The 19,083-nt window shown below is 46.9% G+C and overlaps 1 protein-coding gene across 1 annotated transcript in view; it reads right to left on the bottom strand.

The window, feature by feature from the left end:
* Nucleotides 1-18,499, bottom strand: part of LOC121562370 (receptor tyrosine-protein kinase erbB-4-like) — a 184,752-nt gene extending 166,253 nt beyond the window's left edge. The window contains exon 1 of the mRNA XM_045223179.1: nt 18,362-18,499. Within this exon, the coding sequence (XP_045079114.1) occupies nt 18,362-18,418 (57 nt within the window). The 5' untranslated portion in view covers nt 18,419-18,499. The remainder of the gene's footprint in view (nt 1-18,361) is intronic.
* Between the last annotated feature and the right edge of the window lie 584 nt (nt 18,500-19,083).

The following is a 19,083-nucleotide window of genomic DNA, read 5'->3' as shown; positions in this document are numbered from 1 at the left end:
AGCCCTGCAAAATGACCTCCAGCAGGCCACAAATGTGCATGTGTCTGCTCAAACGGTCAGAAACAGACTCCATGAGGGTGGTATGAGGGTCCGACGTCCACAGGTGGGGGTTGTGCTTACAGCCCAACACCGTGCAGGACGTTTGGCATTTGCCAGAGAACACCAAGATTGGCAAATTCGCCACTGGCGCCCTGTGCTCTTCACAGATGAAAGCAGGTTCACACTGAGCACATGTGACAGACGTGACAGAGTCTGGAGACGCCATGGAGAATGTTTTGCTGCCTGCAACATCCTCCAGCATGACCGGTTTGGCGGTGGGTCAGTCATGGTGTGTGGTGGCATTTCTTTGGGGGGCCGCACAGCCCTCCATGTGCTCGCCAGAGGTAGCCTGACTGCCATTAGGTACCGAGATGAGATCCTCAGACCCCTTGTGAGACCATATGCTGGTGCGGTTGGCCCTGGGTTCCTCCTAATGCAAGACAATGCTAGACCTCATGTGGCTGGAGTGTGTCAGCAGTTCCTGCGAGAGGAAGGTATTGATGCTATGGACTGGCCCGCCCGTTCCCCAGACCTGAATCCAATTGAGCACATCTGGGACATCATGTCTCGCTCCATCCACCAACGCCACGTTGCACCACAGACTGTCCAGGAGTTGGCGGATGCTTTAGTCCAGGTCTGGAAGGAGATCCCTCAGGAGACCATCCGCCACCTCATCAGGAGCATGCCCAGGAGTTGTACTGTGGTAGCTAAATACAATATCTTTGTGCTAGCTACCCAACGTTTAATCATTGCTGCGTTATGAAAGGTAAGCTTGGCTTCTTATATGGTGTTGAGTTAAGCTTAAACCATGTATTTAGATTGTAGGTAGGTATTGTAGTTTGGTATTATAGGTAGCTTACTCAGGTAGTTATTGAAGGTTATTGTAGGTAATTATTGTAGGTAAGGACTGTATTCGGCAGACCCCGGCGAAGCACGAGGCTAGCTTACCCACTACTTGGACCAACAAAGCTAGCTAGCTAGCTAGCGGGTAGCTACTGGTAACTTTTTGCAACTGTGGTTAATTGTTTCCAATGTTATTTCATGCTTAAGAGTACCTGTGATTGAGCCAGCTAGCTGCTACCATTCAGCTGTTTTTCTAACCTCATCCGAGGCATTAACGTTAGGTGGTTGGTAGCTGCTGTACTTAATTACAGCTACTGATAACAGTCTGCTGTAGTTTACAACTATTCTAATTTCTAAAGTGGAAGTTGGGAGAGTTTTACTCGGGTGGTTCAGTGAAACAATTATAGTTTCTGAGGTGGAAGTTGGGAGAGTTATATATATATTTTTTTTTGGTGAGGGAGGCCTGCTCTCTCCTTTCCCTGATGTTTAGTTCATTTCATTCCGATCTCCTCTGCATTATTGTAGCCATCTGCTGCAGCCTGTCAACTATGCCTCTGCCTATCCCTGTTCTCTCCTCTCCGCACAGGCTACACAAACGCCTCACACCGCGTGGCTGCTGCCTCTCTAACCTGGTGGTCCCTGCACGCACCACACACCTGGAGTTCCAGGTCTCAGGCAGCCTCTGGAACTGCCGTTCTGCCGCCAACAAGGCTGACTTCATCCCAGCCTATGCTACCCTCCAGTCCCTCGACTTCCTGGCGCTGACGGAAACATGGATTACCACTGAAAACACTGCTACTCCTACTGCTCTCTCCTCGTCTGACCATGTGTTCTCGCATACCCCGAGAGCATCTGGTCAGAGGGGTGGTGGCACAGGAATCCTCATCTCTCCCAAGTGGTCATTCTCAATTTTCCCCTAACCCATCTGTCTATCTCCTCATTTGAATTCCACGCTGTCACAGTCACTAGCCCATTTAAGCTTAATATCCTTGTCATCTATCGCCCTCCAGGTTCCCTTGGAGAGTTCATCAATGAGCTTGACGCCTTGATAAGTTCCTTTCCTGAGGATGGCTCACCCTTCACAGTTTTGGGGGATTTCAACCTCCCCACGTCTACATTTGACTCATTTCTCTCTGCCTCCTTCTTTCCACTCCTCTCCTCTTTTGACCTCACCCTCTCACCATCCCCCCCACTCACAAGGCAGGCAATACGCTTGACTTCATCTTTACTAGATGTTGCTCTTCTACTAATCTCACTGCAACTCCCCTCCATGTCTCCGACCACTACTTTGTATCCTTTTCTCTCTCGCTCTCCTCCAACACTACTCACTCTGCCCCTACACAGATGGTAACGCGCCGCCGCAACCTTCGCTCTCTCTCTCCCACTACTCTCTCCTCTTCCATCCTATCATCTCTTCCCTCTGCTCAATCCTTCTCCCTCCAATCTCCTGATTCTGCCTCATCAACCCTCCTCTCCTCCCTTTCTGCATCCTTTGACTCCCTGTGTCCCCTATCCTCCCGGCCGGCTCGGTCCTCCCCTCCAGCTCTGTGGCTTGATGACTCATTGCGAGCTCACAGAACAGAGCTCCGGGCAGCTGAGCGGAAATGGAAGAAAACTAAACTCCCTGCCGACCTGGCATCTTTTCACTCCCTCCTCTCTACATTTTCTTCATCTGTTTCTGCTGCTAAGGCCACTTTCTACCACTCTAAATTCCAAGCATCTGCCTCTAACCCTAGGAAGCTCTTTGCCACATTCTCCTCACTGCTGAATCCCCCCCTCCCTCTCTGTGGATGACTTTGTCAACCACTTTGAAAAAGAAGGTTGACGACATCCGATCCTCGTTTGTTAAGTCTAATGACACTGCTGGTCCTGCTCACACTGCCCTACCCTATGCTTTGACTTCTTTCTCCCCTCTCTCTCCAGATAAAATCTTGCGACTAGTGACTGCAGGCCGCCCAACAACCTGCCCGCTTGACCCCATCCCCTCCTCTCTTCTCCAGACCATCTCCGGTGACCTTCTCCCCTACCTCACCTCGCTGATCAACTCATCCTTGACCGCTGGCCATGTCCCTTCCGTCTTCAAGAGAGCGAGAGTTGCACCCCTTCTCAAAAAACCAACACTCGATCCCACTGATGTCAACAACTACAGACCAGTATCCCTTCTTTCTTTTCTTTCCAAAACTATTGAGCGTGCCGTCTTTAGCCAACTCTCTTGCTATCTCTCTCAGAATGACCTTCTTGATCCAAACCAGTCAGGTTTCAGGACTGGTCATTCAACTGAGACTGCTCTTCTCTGTGTCACGGAGGCTCTCCGCACTGCTAAAGCTAACTCTCTCTCCTCTGCTCTTGTCCTTCTAGACCTGTCTGCTGCCTTTGATACAGTGAACCATCAGATCCTCCTCTCCACCCTCTCCGAGCTGGGCATCTCCGGTGCGGCTCACTCCTGGATTGCGTCCTACCTGACCGGTCGCTCCTACCAAGTGGCGTGGCGAGAAGCTGTCTCCGCACCACGTGCTCTCACCACTGGTGTCCCCCAGGGCTCAGTTCTAGGCCCTCTCCTTTTCTCCCTATACACCAAGTCACTTGGCTCTGTCATATCCTCACATGGCCTCTCCTATCATTGCTACGCTGACGATACACAACTAATCTTCTCCTTTCCCCCTTCTGATAACCAGGTGGCGAATCGCATCTCTGCATGTCTGGCCGACATATCAGTATGGATGACGGATCACCACCTCAAGCTGAACCCTGGCAAGACGGAGCTGCTCTTCCTCCCGGGGAAGGACTGCCCGTTCCATGATCTCGCCATCACGGTTGACAACTCCGTTGTGTCCTCCTCCCAGAGTGCGAAGAGCCTTGGCGTGACCCTGGACAACACCCTGTCGTTCTCCGCTAACATCAAGGCGGTGACCCGATCCTGCAGGTTCATGCTCTACAACATTCGGAGAGTACGACCCTGCCTTACACAGGAAGCGGCACAGGTCCTAATCCAGGCACTTGTCATCTCCCCGTCTGGATTACTGCAACTCGCTGTTGGCTGGGCTCCCTGCCTGTGCCATTAAACCCCTACAACTCATCCAGAATGCCGCAGCCCGTATGGTGTTCAACCTTCCCAAGTTCTCTCACGTCACCCCCCTCCTCCGCACACTCCACTGGCTTCCAGTTGAAGCTCGCATCCGTTACAAGACCATGGTGCTTGCCTATGGAGCAGTGAGGGGAACGGCACCTCCGTACCTTCAGGCTCTGATCAGTCCCTACACCCAGGCGAGGGCATTGCGTTCATCCACCTCTGGCCTGCTGGCTCCCCTTCCTCTGCGGAAGCATAGTTCCCGCTCAGCCCAGTCAAAGCTGTTCGCTGCTCTGGCACCCCAATGGTGGAACAAGCTCCCTCACGACGCCAGGACAGCGGAGTCACTCACCACCTTCCGGAGACATTTGAAACCCCACCTCTTTAAGGAACACCTGGGATAGGATAAAGTAATCCTTCTACCCCCCAAAAAAAAAAAAAAAAGTATAATTGTAAAGTGGTTATCCCACTGGCTATAGGGTGAATGCACCAATTTGTAGTCGCTCTGGATAAGAGTGTCTGCTAAATGACGTAAATGTGCCCTTGAGCAAGGCACTTAACCCTAATTGCTCCTGTAAGTCGCTCTGGATAAGAGCGTCTGCTAAATGACTAAAATGTAAATGTAAAATGTAGGGAGGTCATACAGGCACGTGGAGGCCACAAACACTACTGAGCCTCATTTTGACTTGTTTTAAGGACATTACATCAAAGTTGGATGAGCCTGTAGTGTGGTTTTCCACTTTAATTTTGAGGGTGACTCCAAATCCAGACCTCCATGGGTTGATAAATTTGATTTCCATTGATAATTTTTGTGTGATTTTGTTGTCAGCACATTCAACTATGTAAAGAAAAAAGTATTTAATAAGATTATTTCATTCATTCAGATCTAGGATGTGTTGTTTAAGTGTTCCCTTTATTTTTTTGAGCAGTGTATATGGAAACCACATGTTTTACTCCGTTCCATTCATTCCATTGCAGCCATTCCAATGACCCCCTCCTCCTATAGCTCCACCCACCAGCCTCCACTGACACAGGTTCACCTTTAATGGGGCCAACAGCTCACCACATCGTCTCTATCAGGTTCACCTCTAATGGGGTCAACATCTCACTACATCGTCTCTATCAGGTTCACCTCTAATGGGGTCAACATCTCAACAGAGCTGGAGGGCAGGAGACCCACAGACCCCCGTATTGAGCATCAGCACAGCAAATTAAGAAACACCCCCGGGGAGTGTAGACCCACCGCTCACACACACCTCTCACACACACCACACACACACCGCTCACACACACAACTCACACACACCGCACACACACACCGCTCACACACACTGCTCACACACACCGCACACACACACACCGCTCACACACATACTGCATACACTCACACACCGCACTGGGGCCCAAGAAAAAAACACATTTTGGAATGCATTTGAGACAGCTCGTCCCAGTGGTATTGACATTGTGCATCGACTCCTCCAAACCAATCTATAATGAAGGCCCAGTGCACTCAAAAACGTGATTTTCCTGTGTTTTAAATGTATATTTCCACACTATGAGGTTGGAATAATAATGTGAAATTGTGAAAATTATGATAATGCCCATTTAGTGTAGGTGCTGTTTGAAAAGAAACCCTGATATACCCCCCTTAATTGTTACCCAGAAATGATTTGATATTGAGATCAAAACGGCTGCATTGGACCTTTAATCATATGAGCAATTACTATCAAGATGTGTCATTGTGATAATGATATGATTGTGGATCTGCTCCTAGATATGTTTGATGGAAACAAGGTATTGGAATAAGACGATTGACAGGTATAACATTTAGACTCAGTTGTTATGTAGCCGTCGTTGTTAGCATGCTGCTAGAATGCACCACATAATGTGTCACACGGTTGGTTTCCTCATGGCCAATAGTTTGACTAGTCAATAAGATGGGAGGCTGTTGCGTTGTAATGCTGTCTGTTTGGCTGTCCCTCTGTCAGGGTTGATGTCATACCCCCAGGCCCTTCAGGACAGGGACACAAACACACAGGGTAGTATAGGAACATCCACAGTGACAGGGACCAGGACAATCTCAGAATCACTGCATCTCAACACTTCTAAACCAACTCCCAAAACCACTCATTAATGCATGGAACTTTGCCATTCCCCAGACCTGGGCCAGACCATAAACATAGCTATTCATTTCATTGTAATTGTAAAAAAAAAACATTGAAGTAGTCACAAATAAATTGTATGTTATTTCATTATTTAATCTGAGTGCATCTGTAGGCTTATTGTATCGGTGGTCAATGTCGCCTCAGAGGGCAGAGCCACAATCACAATCTGTACACCTTCCATGGTTTTTCTCATATTGAGGTTATGGAAGATTACCCGAGCGAAGATAAGTATTGATGTCGAGTGTTGATGAGGTCATGATCCTGATGACACTGTAAAGTTTGGCCATCTCTCTCCTAGTGCCACCGCTCCACTACTGTGTTGTCCTCTATCCCCTCTGTTTTCTCTCTTTCTACATATTGTATGGCGGACATGGTCAAACACTTCAATGAAATACAGAGTGCGCACACATTTTCCACCAGACCACACTGAAGAGAGAGAGAGAGAGAGAGAGAGAGAGAGAGAGAGAGAGAGAGAGAGAGAGAGAGAGAGAGAGAGAGAGAGAGAGAGAGAGAGAGAGAGAGAGAGAGAGAGAGAGAGAGAGAGAGAGAGAGAGAGCGAGAGAGAGAGCGAGAGAGAGAGAGAGAGAGAGAGCGAGAGAGAGAGAGAGATCGAGAGAGAGCGAGAGAGAGAGAGAGAGCGAGAGAGAGAGAGAAAGAGAGAGAGAGAGAGAGAGAGAGAGAGAGAAAGAAAGAAAGAACTAAAGAGAAAACACTTTTGAAGAAGGAGCAATTTCCCTCCATTTCCTTCCTCTCCTCATTGGCATTCATCTCCTCACAAATAATCACCAAGAACAATGAAGCACAAAGAGCTATTTTATTCCCCTGGCGTTTAGCCGCACCTGCAACGAGATGGAAGAGTATATAATCACCCAACCATTAACACGTTTAAGAAGGGAGGGGGTCGTGCCACTATGCTATCTGGTGCAGGGGAGCCAGCACTAACAAAGTGCTAATTTTGGCGTATTATAAAGAGCTGTAATTATGTTAACGCTTGTGCGCCAACGCTAACGCTAGCCTCCTGTGCCAGGCGATAGCCCCAGACTTTTATCCCTCACTCTGCCAGGGCAAAGGCTAATGAAACGTTAGCGTTAGCCCGGGAACGCTTAGTGCGCCCCCCTCGCTAACCATCGCTAATGCTAACTCCCCTCTTCAATCTCAGCTCTCTGGTGCAGGTGGGGTTATTCGGTGAGAGGATTTTGCCTACACAATTTAGCGACGCTGGAGCACATAATACCTGCGAGGAGAGAGGCAGGGTAGGAGAGAGAGAGTTTAAAAGAGAGGAGCAGAGGGGTCAAGTACTTTCATCCCCCTCTCTATCTCTACTTTCTCTCTCTCGCGCTCTTGATTTAAATGACTTCCCCGGCGGTGCTCTGAGGTGGAGAGAGAAGAGGGCTCTGTTCACAGACACACCCAGAGGGCAGACACCAGCTACTTACCCAGAGCCACGGACCAAGATTACATTGTATTGCTTTGGAGAACTACTCACAAAGGGAGGTAGAGTGGACTGGTGGAATGGTGTTATGTAAGGCATTAAATGAATGAGAGGGATTTGAGGAACAGAAACAGGAACAGATGAGGAGAGAAAGGAAACGGAGGGAAATTGCTCCTTCTTCTAAGCATTGTTTTCTCTTTCTGTCTGTCTTTCTTTCTGTCTTTCTCTCTCTCTCTCTCTACTCTCTCTCTCTCTCTCGCTCCCACCTTCCTGGATCATAATTGTAGAGGCACATTAGCACTCAGCGAGGGGAGCCACGTTGACATGGGCAGTGTGTGATTAGTGCTGGGTCTCTCTCTCTCTCTCTCTGGTGTTCTCTCCTGTTCTCCTGAGATAAGACCCTGTAAAGAGTCTGTCTGTCTCAGTCGTGTATGGATGACTGCTGGTGCCATCTCTCTCCACTGTGCTGGCTGTGTGTGTGTGTGTGTGTGTGTGTGTGTGTGTGTGTGTGTGTGTGTGTGTGTGTGTGTGTGTGTGTGTGTGTGTGTGTGTGTGTGTGTGTGTGTGTGTGTGTGTGTGTCTCCGCATCCTGGATTGATTTGCGTTTAATGAAGAGTCAATCAGGCTAGGTGACATCATTAACGACCACTGGGCTACTTGACTCCACTCTGACACTGAGACACTGCGGGGGACTCTGTCACTCCGACATCCTCTGGCTACAGGAAGATATGAACAACACCAGCCTCAAACTCTAGGCAAACTGTAGCCCCACAGTACAATAGATAGGTTGCAGGTAGAAGTTGGACCTAACCACAGATCTAGCCCCAACCATAACTTTAAAACATGAGGGGGATTAAATAATATCTGCTTTAACAGAGGTTCAGCCCAGACCAGGGGTGTCAAACTCAATGTGTGTCTTAGTGGTTTTTGTTATTTGCGTCCAATTAAGACCTAGACAACCAGGGTTGACACATGTGGCCTAGACTGAGAGGAAGAGGATATGATGGTCACTCAGCTAAACAGGTTCGTATTTACCTCCCTCTGTTGGTAGGAGAGTGTTATTATTATTATTAATTTTAATTTTTTCACCTTTATTTAACCAGGTAAGCCAGTTGAGAACAAGTTCTCATTTACAACTGCGACCTGGCCAAGATAAAGCAAAGCAGTGCGATAAAAACAACAACACAGAGTTACATATGGGGTAAAACAAAACATAAAGTCAAAAATACAACAGAAAATATATATACAGTGTGTTCAAATGTAGCAAGTTATGGAGGTAAGGCAATAAATAGGCCATAGTGCAAAATAATTACAATTAGTATTAACACTGGAATGATAGATGTGCAAGAGATGATGTGCAAATAGAGATACTGGGGTGCAAATGAGAAAAAAAATAACAATATGGGGATGAGGTAGTTGGGTGGGCTAATTTCAGCTGGGCTGTGTACAGGTGCAGTGATCGGTAAGGTGCTCTGACAACTGATGCTTAAAGTTAGTGAGGGAGATAAGAGTCTCCAGCTTCAGAGATTTTTGCAATTCGTTCCAGTCATTGGCAGCAGAGAACTGGAAGGAATGGTGGCCAAAGGAGGTGTTGGCTTTGGGGATGACCAGTGAGATATACCTGCTGGAGCACATACTACGGGTGGGTGTTGCTATGGTGACCAATGAGCTAAGATAAGGCGGGGATTTGCCTAGCAGTGATTTATAGATGGCCTGGAGCCAGTGGGTTTGGACCAGCCAACAAGAGCGTACAGGTCACAGTTGTGGGTAGTATATGGGGCTTTGGTGACAAAGCGGATGGCACTGTGATAGACTACATCCAATTTGCTGAGTAGAGTGTTGGAGGCTATTTTGTAAATGACATTGCCGAAGTCAAGGATCGGTAGGATAGTCAGTTTTACGAGGGCATGTTTGGCAGCATGAGTGAAGGAGGCTTTGTTGCGAAATAGGAAGCCGATTCTAGATTTAACTTTGGATTGGAGATGCTTAATGTGAGTCTGGAAGGAGAGTTTACAGTCTAACCAGACACCTAGGTATTTGTAGTTGTCCACATACTCTAGGTCAGACCCGTCGAGAGTAGTGATTCTGTTGTATGGCATTGAAGCTTGTTTGAAGGTTTGTTAACACAGTGTCCAATGAAGGGCCAGATGTATACAAAATGGTGTCGTCTGCGTAGAGGTGGATCTGAGAGTCACCAGCAGCAAGAGCGACATCATTGATATACACGGAGAAAAGAGTCGGCCCAAGAATTGAACCCTGTGGCACCCCCATAGAGACTGCCATAGGTCCAGACAACAGGCCCTCCGATTTGACACATTGAACTCTATCTGAAAAGTAGTTGGTGAACCAGGCGAGGCAGTCATTTGAGAAACCAAGGCTATTTAGTCTGCCAATATGAATGCGGTGGTTGACAGAGTCGAAAGCCTTGGCCAGGTCGATGAAGACGGCTGCACAGTACTGTCTATTATCGATTGCGGTTATAATATCGTTTAGGACCTTGAGCGTGGCTGAGGTGCACCCATGACCAGCTCGTAAACCGGATTGCATAGCGGAGAAGGTACGGTGGGATTCGAAATGGACGGTGATCTGTTTGTTAACTTGGCTTTCAAAAACTTTGGAAAGGCAGGGCAGGATGGATATAGGTCTGTAACAGTTTGGATCTAGAGTGTCACCCCCTTTGAAGAGGGGGATGACCGCGGCAGCTTTCCAATCTCTGGGGATCTCAGACATTACGAAAGAGAGGTTGAACAGGCTAGTAATAGGGGTTGCGACAATTTCGGCGGCTAGTTTTAGAAAGAAAGGGTCCAGATTGTCTAGCCCAGATGATTTGTAGGGGTCCAGATTTTGCAGCTCTTTCAGAACATCAGCTGTCTGAATTTGTGTGAAGGAGAAGCGGGAGGGGGGCATGGGCAAGTTGCAGCGGAGGGTGCAGAGCTGGTGGCCGGGGTAGTGGTAGCCAGGTGGAAAGCATGGCCAGCCGTAGCAAAATGCTTGTTGAAATTCTCGATTATTGTAGATTTATCGGTGGTGATAGTGTTTCCTAGCCTCAGTGCAGTGGGCAGCTGGGAGGAGGTGCTCTTATTCTCCATGGACTTTACAGTGTCCCAAAACTTTTTGGAGTTAGTGCTACAGGATGCAAATTTCTGTTTGAAAAAGCTAGCCTTTGCTTTCCTAACTGCTTGTGTATATTGGTTCCTAACTTCCCTGAAAAGTTGCATATCGCGGGGGCTATTTGATGCTAATGCAGTAAGCCACAGGATGTTTTTGTGCTGGTCAAGGGCAGTCAAGTCTGAGGAGAACCAGAGGCTATATCTGTTCTTAGTTCTTTATTTTTTGAATGGGGTATGTTTATTTAAGATTGAGAGGAAATTACTTTTAAAGAACAACCAGGCATCCTCTACTGACGGAATGAGATTGATATCCATCCAGGATACCTGGGCCAGGTCAATTAGGAAGGCCTGCTCGCTAAAGTGTTTTAGGGAGCATTTGACAGTGATGAGGGGTGGTCGTTTGACCACGGACCCGTTACAGACGCAGGCAATAAGGCAGTGATCACTGAGATCCTGGTTGAAGACAGCGGAGGTGTATTTAGAGGGTAAGTTAGTCAGGATAATATCTATGAGGGTGCCCATGTTTACGGATTTAGGGTTGTACCTGGTAGGTTCGTTGATAATTTGTGTGAGATTGACGGCATCTAGTTTGGATTGTAGGATGGCCGGGGTGTTAAGCATATCCCAATTTAGGTCACCAAGCAGTACGAACTCTGTGGGGGGCAATCAATTCACATATGGTGTCCAGGACACAGCTGGGGGCTGAGGGGGTTCTGTAGCAAGCGGCAACAGTGAGAGTCTATTTCTGGAAAGGTGGATTTTTAGAAGTAGAAGCTCAAACTGGATAGTATGATAGAGCTCTGCAGGCTATATCTACAGTAGATTGCAACTCCACCCCCTTTGGCAGTTCTATCTAGACGGAAAAGGATGTAGTTGGGGATGGAAATTTCAGAATTTTTGGTGGCCTTCCTAAGCCAGGATTCAGACACTGCTAGAACATCAGGGTTGGCGGAGTGTGCTAACGCAGTGAATAACTCAAACTTAGGAAGGAGGCTTCTGATTTTAACATGCAGAAAACCAAGGCTTTTACGGTTACAGAAGTCAACAAATGATAGCTCCTGGGGAGTAGGAGTGATACTGGGGGCTGCAGGGCCTGGGTTAGCATCTACATCACCAGAGGAACAGAGGAGGACTAGAATAAGGATACGGCTAAAGGCTTTAAGAACTGGTCTTCTAGTGCGTTGGGTACAGAGAATAAAGGGGGCAGATTTCCGGCCATTGTAGAATAGATTCAGGGCATTATGTACAGACAAGGATATGGAAGGATATGAGTACAGTGGAGGTAAACCTAAGCGTTGGGTAACAAGGAAAGAGATAGCATCACTGGAGGCACCGATTGAGCCGGTCTCGGCGTGTATGGGGGATGGAACAAAGGAACTTGTATAATTGTATAATAAGAACTACCTGGAACAGCAATAGGCAAGGCATATTGACATGGGAGAGAGGCATAAAGCAATCACAGGTGTTATTAGAGAGAGCTAAGACAACAACTGGTAATGGCGATAAAGTTTGGGCTGAGGCTAAACAGAATAAACAGGACAGGGTACCGTGTAAAGGAACAGTCCAGCAGGCATCAGCTGTGCAGCTGAGTGATCATAAGGTCCAGTAAACAGCAATATGTGAGTCCGAGAGCAGTTCGAATTGGTACTACAGCACAGCGATCAGGAAGCACGGCTGTCATTTGCGTGTGCTAATGGGCCGGGGCTAGCAGATGGATCTTCGTGGTCGTCACAATGGGAAGACTGTTGAAACCACAGACGATTACGTCGGCAGACCAGTCGTGATGGATCGGCGGGGCTCCGTGTCGACTCTAGGAGGTCCCGTCTGGTTGACAGAGAGGTAGATAGCCGGGAGATGTGCCTGACTCAAGGCTAGCTCAAGGCTGATTAGCCAACAACAACGTTCATTTGGTTGCAGCTAGCTGGTTGCGATTATCCAGTGTTAAAGGTCCAGTGATTCAGTGATTCCGGCAGAAAATCTGATAGGTTCTGGGTCGATAACGCGCTGTGCAGACAGTGCAGACTGGCCGATAATAGTCCAGGCTAGAGCTGGCTGGTAGGTAGTGCAGGCCACGGACAATGGTGAAAAAACACTAACGGTTGCTAATAGCAAGTAGCTGGTTAGCTGGCTACTCCCGTCCGGTAAACAGAGAGGTAGATAGCTGGGTTATGGGCCTGCTCGAGGCTAGCTCAAGGCTAACTGATGCTTGCTTCGGGGGCAGTGGTGATTAGCCTACAGCAACATCCATTCGACATCCATTCGGTTGCGGCTAGCTAGTTGTGATCCGGTGTTAAGGTCCAGTGATTCAGTTATTCCGGCAGAAAATCCAATGTTCTGGGTGAAACTGCTAACGGTGGCTAATAGCAAGTAGCTAGTTAGCTAGTTAGCTGGCTGGCTAGTTTCAACTGGAGATTCTAGATAAAGGTGAGTAAATAATAGAATATGTTCTACATTGAGTGAGGCGGGTTGCAGGAAAGTATATTTAGTAGAAGGATGAAAAGTGTGATAGGGAAATATATACGTAAAATACAAAAAAATACAAAAAACAGGCTATTTACATGGACACACAAGAGAACCGCACTGCTACGCCATCTTGGAAGGCCACATTGGTAGGAGAGTGTTATTGCTCTAAGGCCACGTTGGTAGGAGAGTGTTATTGCTCTAAGGCCACGTTGGTAGGAGAGTGTTATTGCTCTAAGGCCACGTTGGTAGGAGAGTGTTATTGCTCTAAGGCCACATTGGTAGGAGAGTGTTATTGCTCTAAGGCCACGTTGGTGCTGATTGATCCATGGGGACATTACTGCATCTTACAGGTTGAAAAATGCATACAATATGTGAAAATGAATCTAGACTTTTAAACCGCTAGCTTGTCAGTGTGTGTGTGTGTCTGTGTGCATGTGTGATGGAGAAGGATGGAAGTGTCCTGCTGAAAGCTAGACTTGACCGGGCAGGATGGCAGGCTCATCTATCTAACTGTCAGGACCCACCAGGCCACAACCACCATGCAGCTCTCCTCACATGCACCTTTCCTCTCTCTCTCTCTCTCTCTCTCTCTCTCTCTCTCTCTCTCTCTCTCTCTCTCTCGCTGTCTCTCTCTCTCCCCCTCACTCTCTCTCTCTCTCTCTCTCGCTCTCTCTCTCTCTCCCCTCTCTCTCTCTCACTCTCTCTGTCGCTCTCTCTCTCTCTTTCTCTCTCACTGTCTCTCTCTCTCCACCCTCTCTCTCTCTCTCCCCTCTCTCTCACTCTCTCACTCTCTCTCTCGCTCTCTCACTCTCTCTCTCTCCCCCCTCTCTCTCTCTCACTCTCTCTCTCTCCCCCCTCTCTCTCTCTCACTCTCTCTCTCTCTCTCATTCTCTCTCGCTCTCTCACACACACAGCGGCCTCGTGCTCAGCAATGCTATAAGCTGAGAGGAGAGAGTGTTTTTGGCAGAGCAGATGTTTTTGCCTGTCACATTAGCGGGATGTTCCCCCTCCCTCCATCTCTCTTTCCATCCCTTCCTTCCTCTCTCTCTCTCTCTCTCACCCCCTCCCTCCTCCTGCCTTGCTGCTGTTGTCTTTAAGGGAACAGGAAAGATGTGTCTGTTCCTCGTCTCTCCATGGTTGTTTCCAGCCCCCAGCACCCTCTTTATGAATCTACACTTGTGCTAATGGATGCCCCCCGGCCACCACGGATCGACTGAGAGGAATCACAACCACTGTCACACACGTGCGCGCACACACACACACAATTGAGGGTATGTATATGTGTGTATGTGTGTGTATGTGTGCATTCCTGCGAGTGTTTCTGTGTGTGTGTGTGTGTGCGTGTGTGTGTGTGTCATGCAGATGTAGTTGGATGGAAATGATCCAACCATTATGTAGAAATTATGTTGAAAATATAATAATAAACTACATTTATCAACCAGACTCCAATATTATGTGAATGCTATCGGCCTATAATTGTATCAATGACTCAACCAAGGTAGTGAGCATGGCGTCACCCCTCAGTATACAATAATACGCACGTGTCTAGGTTCACCGTTATGCAATTATCAAGAGGCTAAGAGACAAGGGGCTAATGTCTTGCAATCAATGTCCTAGCATTAATTAATCAATATCCTAGTAGCATTAAATTATTGAGTTAACCTTAGCTCAGAGCTGCACAGTTAGAGGCCAATCATATATGCTATGTGTATTGTGAATAACATTAGACAATTTACCAAATAATTATTCAAGGAATATTACTCAGAAATGTGATGTCACGACTTCCGCCGAAGTTGGTGCCTCTCCTTGTGCGGGCGGCTATCGGCGGTCGTCGTCACCGGTCTTCTAGCTGCCACCGATCTACGTTTCTGTGTTCTATTTGTTTTGTCTTTATTGTACACACCTGGTTCCCATCACGTTATGATTATTTCCCTATTTAACCCTCTGGTTCCCTCATGCTTTTGTGCGTGATTGTTCTGTGTTTGGTGTTTATGACTGCTGTGAGCTGGTGTATTTCCCTGCGTGGAATTAGTATTTGTTTCTTTCCGAGTAAAGTTTGTCTGTTACTCAGTTCTGTGTCCTGCGCCTGACTCCGTCCTACCGCTGCACACTGACACCTAACATGTGAAGACTACTGTTCGTATCCATTTAAAAGTAATCCGATTTATTACAGTTATGCAATAAGAAACAATTATCAAATGGTACATACCAGAAATCTTCACGATAAAACGGATACAAAATCTAAGTATTAACAGCATAGAAAACCCAGCTTTTATTCTTCCAAGTGTGCCAAATCCCAGTATCTCCCATCGTCTAATTAACCTCACTTTTCATTCTAATTCACACAGTAACATTAATTTAGTCAACAAAATATTTAATCAGTCTTCCAGTCCTCCAACGATGTCCGTGCTCCCAGGGTTGTTTGGGAACGTCACACCCCGGAGAAAGCCGCAGATAAGGTGTGTTTGACCCCTGTGATAGCCCACAGATGGTCAGCCCAACCAAACAATGTCATAAATGGTGACTGAGTCATCACGCTGGGCCTCAGCGCCTGTCAGTCACCAGTATCACCTTCTATCATTCCTCCACTACACAGACTCCTGCCAGGCTGAACACAAGGCATCTCTGTTGAAATCCACATGAAACACTTCCACTATACCCAACCGCTCAGCGTATTTGTTCCAGCACAGCACTAAATTCTATTATCACTTTTCAACATGTACAGAACTTCTAGATCAGATCTCAAGGGGTTCACCAAACCAAATAATTGATAAGCTAAAGAAAGCATGGAAAATCATTAAGAAAAAAACAGTATTTGAGAAATTCGGCAACATACATGAACATCAACAGCTTTTAGTTCATCTGTAAAACAGCTGCATCAAAGTGCAAGTTTAAGTTATTGAAACGAATGATCGAAGTGTGCTGATATTAGAGCCCAACTTCTGTGTCACCAAATGTGTGGCAAGCCTAATGAAGACCGTTGGGCCGAAACTGTTCTTTAAGTAGCTTTCACTGCAGAGGAACAGGACTCAAAGGGACTTGAGCAAATCTGGGGTTAAAGAAAGCATCTGAACTCCCAAACGAGCAGGGTTTCTTTGCCCTCAGTGACTGGCAGGTGTAACCTTATAAAAGGTTGGCACTGTGTAACCTACAGTCTGACTGACCACTAATAACCCTTCCAATCACTAAGTTCCCTGTAGTCATCTTCCCCCAATCACTAGACAGTCTGGATTCAGTTCGTTGTTCTTGATTTGGTGAAAGAAAGAAGGGATGGAGGGATGGGGATGAATGTCAGAAGTTAAATTGAATCATAGTCATTATTATCATTGTCATCATCGTCATCATCGTCATGGAAGTCGTTATCATCGTCATCATCGTCATGGAAGTCATCGTCTTCATCATCATGGAAGTCGTCATCATCGTCATCATCGTCATTATCGTCATCATTGTCATTATCGTCATGGAAGTCGTCATCGTCATCATCGTCATCATCGTCATCGTCATCATCGTCATCATCGTCATGGAAGTCGTCATCATTGTCATCATTGTCATCATCGTCATGGAAGTCATTGTTGTCATCGTCATCATCGTCATCATCGTCATCATCGTCATGGAAGTCATCGTCGTCATCGTCATCATCATCGTCATCATCGTCATTATCGTCATCATTGTCATTATCATCATGGAAGTCGTCATCATCGGCATCATCGTCATCATCATCATCGTCATCATCGTCATGGAAGTCGTCATCATCGTCATCATCGTCATGGAAGTCATCATCATCATCGTCATCATCGTCATCATCGTCATCATCGTCATTATCGTCGTGGAAGTCGTCATCATCGTCATGGAAGTCATCGTCATCATCGTCATTATCGTCATGGAAGTCGTCATCATTGTCATCATCGTCATCATCATCATCGTCATGGAAGTCATCGTCATGGAAGTCATTATCGTGGTCATAACCGTCATCACTTCCTATCCTATCTGGTCTGGCTGTAACCACTCTGAGACACTTCATCAGTAATCATTAGCAATGCACAGGAGAGAGAGGAGGGCTGGTTCAATCAAGATATTTTCTTCCAGTGTTGCCTCATTTATGGATTTGACCGTGTTTCTCTCTCTATTTCTGAGTGTGTGCATTTAAAATGATAAACTTGGATTAGCAAACACAATGTGCCATTGGAACACAGGACTGATGGTTGCTGATAATGGGCCTCTGTACGCCTATGTAGATATTCCATAAAAAATCTGCCGTTTCCAGCTACAATAGCCATTTACAACATTAACAATGTCTACACCGTATTTCTGATCAATTTGATGTTATTTTAATGGACAAAAAAATTGCTTTTCTTTCGATAACAAGGACATTTCTAAGTGACCCCAAAATTCTGAACAGTAGTGTATATTTTTTATAATCTCAAGCGGTTAGCTCTGATAGGATGTGAAAACCTTTCTCATCCGTCATCCTCTGGCAGTTTCCCCTGAAACGCGAGGAGTCAGTGTACTGTCGGTGGTCGTACGGGTCAGGTGGTACTTAGCAGCACAGTGAGATATCCTTAACCCCGCTACCACCTTCGCCATCGTCACATCGCCATCAACCCCGTCACCCTGGGGACTGGCGCGGCCATAAAAGCGGGTGTCTCCACGGCAACGGCATACCTCCAGATACCCCTTATCAATCCCCCAGATGCCTAATTGTTGCGCTAATGATGCAATGCCTGATGGAACTGTTTATGGTTTTCATTTTCCCAGACGCCGGAGCGCGGTAATTAGTGGCACACCTCAGATCATTAAACAGCATGGGGGCCCGGGCGGGTTGGAGACGGGGGAGGTGGGGGAGAGGGAAGTTGGGCACACTGGGGAGAGAGGAGAGGGCCCGTGCTGTGCCAAGATGGGCCTAGTAGGGAAGCTTTACGTTCATTAAAAAATATATATATATATATGCTTGTTTTTTTATTATTTTATTCCAGGCATCCTCTATCCTCGCACCAGGTCCTCTCCTCTCTCCCCATGTGCAGCCCTAAGATCCTTTTATGCAGTTTACCAATGATAACAATATGTGCTAAAATATCTAGTGCTGAAATGAAAAACAATTGATTTATAAACAGCCAATAGATGAGAAATAAACACATCATTCATGACTTTTTCACACTGCAACAGGTCGCTTCATGTCTACCGTTCATTTTTGACCAACAACAATCCATGGTCTATCAGCAGCATGCGGTCAAGCTGGACTCACCTTGAGGAAGGAGAGGTTGCGGTTACGGTCGATACTGGTGATCTCCAGGTTGCCCATGACCACCTCACAGTTCTCATAATGCTTCTTCAGGGTGCGGTACTGCTGGTCCAGGTCTGACAACGTGCTCAACTTGTTCTCCGTTCCAGGGCAAACTGCAGGGAGAGAGAGAGAAACATATTGATAAAAATAAAATCTCACAATTCAACTTATTTACAAAGCGAATTCAATGTCATTCAACAATAAAACACTGCAGAGCTTTAGAGAGGTATCTTTCTCATTTACCAGAGAGAGAGAGAGAGAGAGAGAGAGAGAGAGAGAGAGAGAGAGAGAGGGAGCTGTTAATGTCACTGTGGAGAGCTCCAGACCTGACCCTTGACAATGGCAGAGCTTGGAGAGGCGGTAAACACTTGAGAGAAAATGATTCCTCAAAGGCATTGACCTACAGGACCAGCTCTCCACGATCCCCCCGACATTTTATGAAATAAATTCAAATGAAGTTCATTGACCTTTACAGAAGGTTTGACTGATGTCATCACATTACCTCTGATATTACAGGTCTTTGGTAGTATTAGTGATGGCTGTGCCCACATGGTGGATGACATCACTGGTAATAAAGAAAATGAGGAATAACAATGAGTGTGAAAGGGTTGAGGGGGTGGAATGGAGTGTGAGAGGGTGGAGGGGGGGTGGAATGGTGTGTGAGAGGGTGGAGGGGGGTGGAA

Source organism: Coregonus clupeaformis, chromosome 10 (genome assembly GCF_020615455.1).
Source record: "Coregonus clupeaformis isolate EN_2021a chromosome 10, ASM2061545v1, whole genome shotgun sequence".
Classification (NCBI taxonomy): Eukaryota; Metazoa; Chordata; class Actinopteri; order Salmoniformes; family Salmonidae; genus Coregonus; species Coregonus clupeaformis.
Note: the sequence above shows the minus strand (reverse complement) of the source record. Positions and strands in the feature narration are given on the sequence as shown.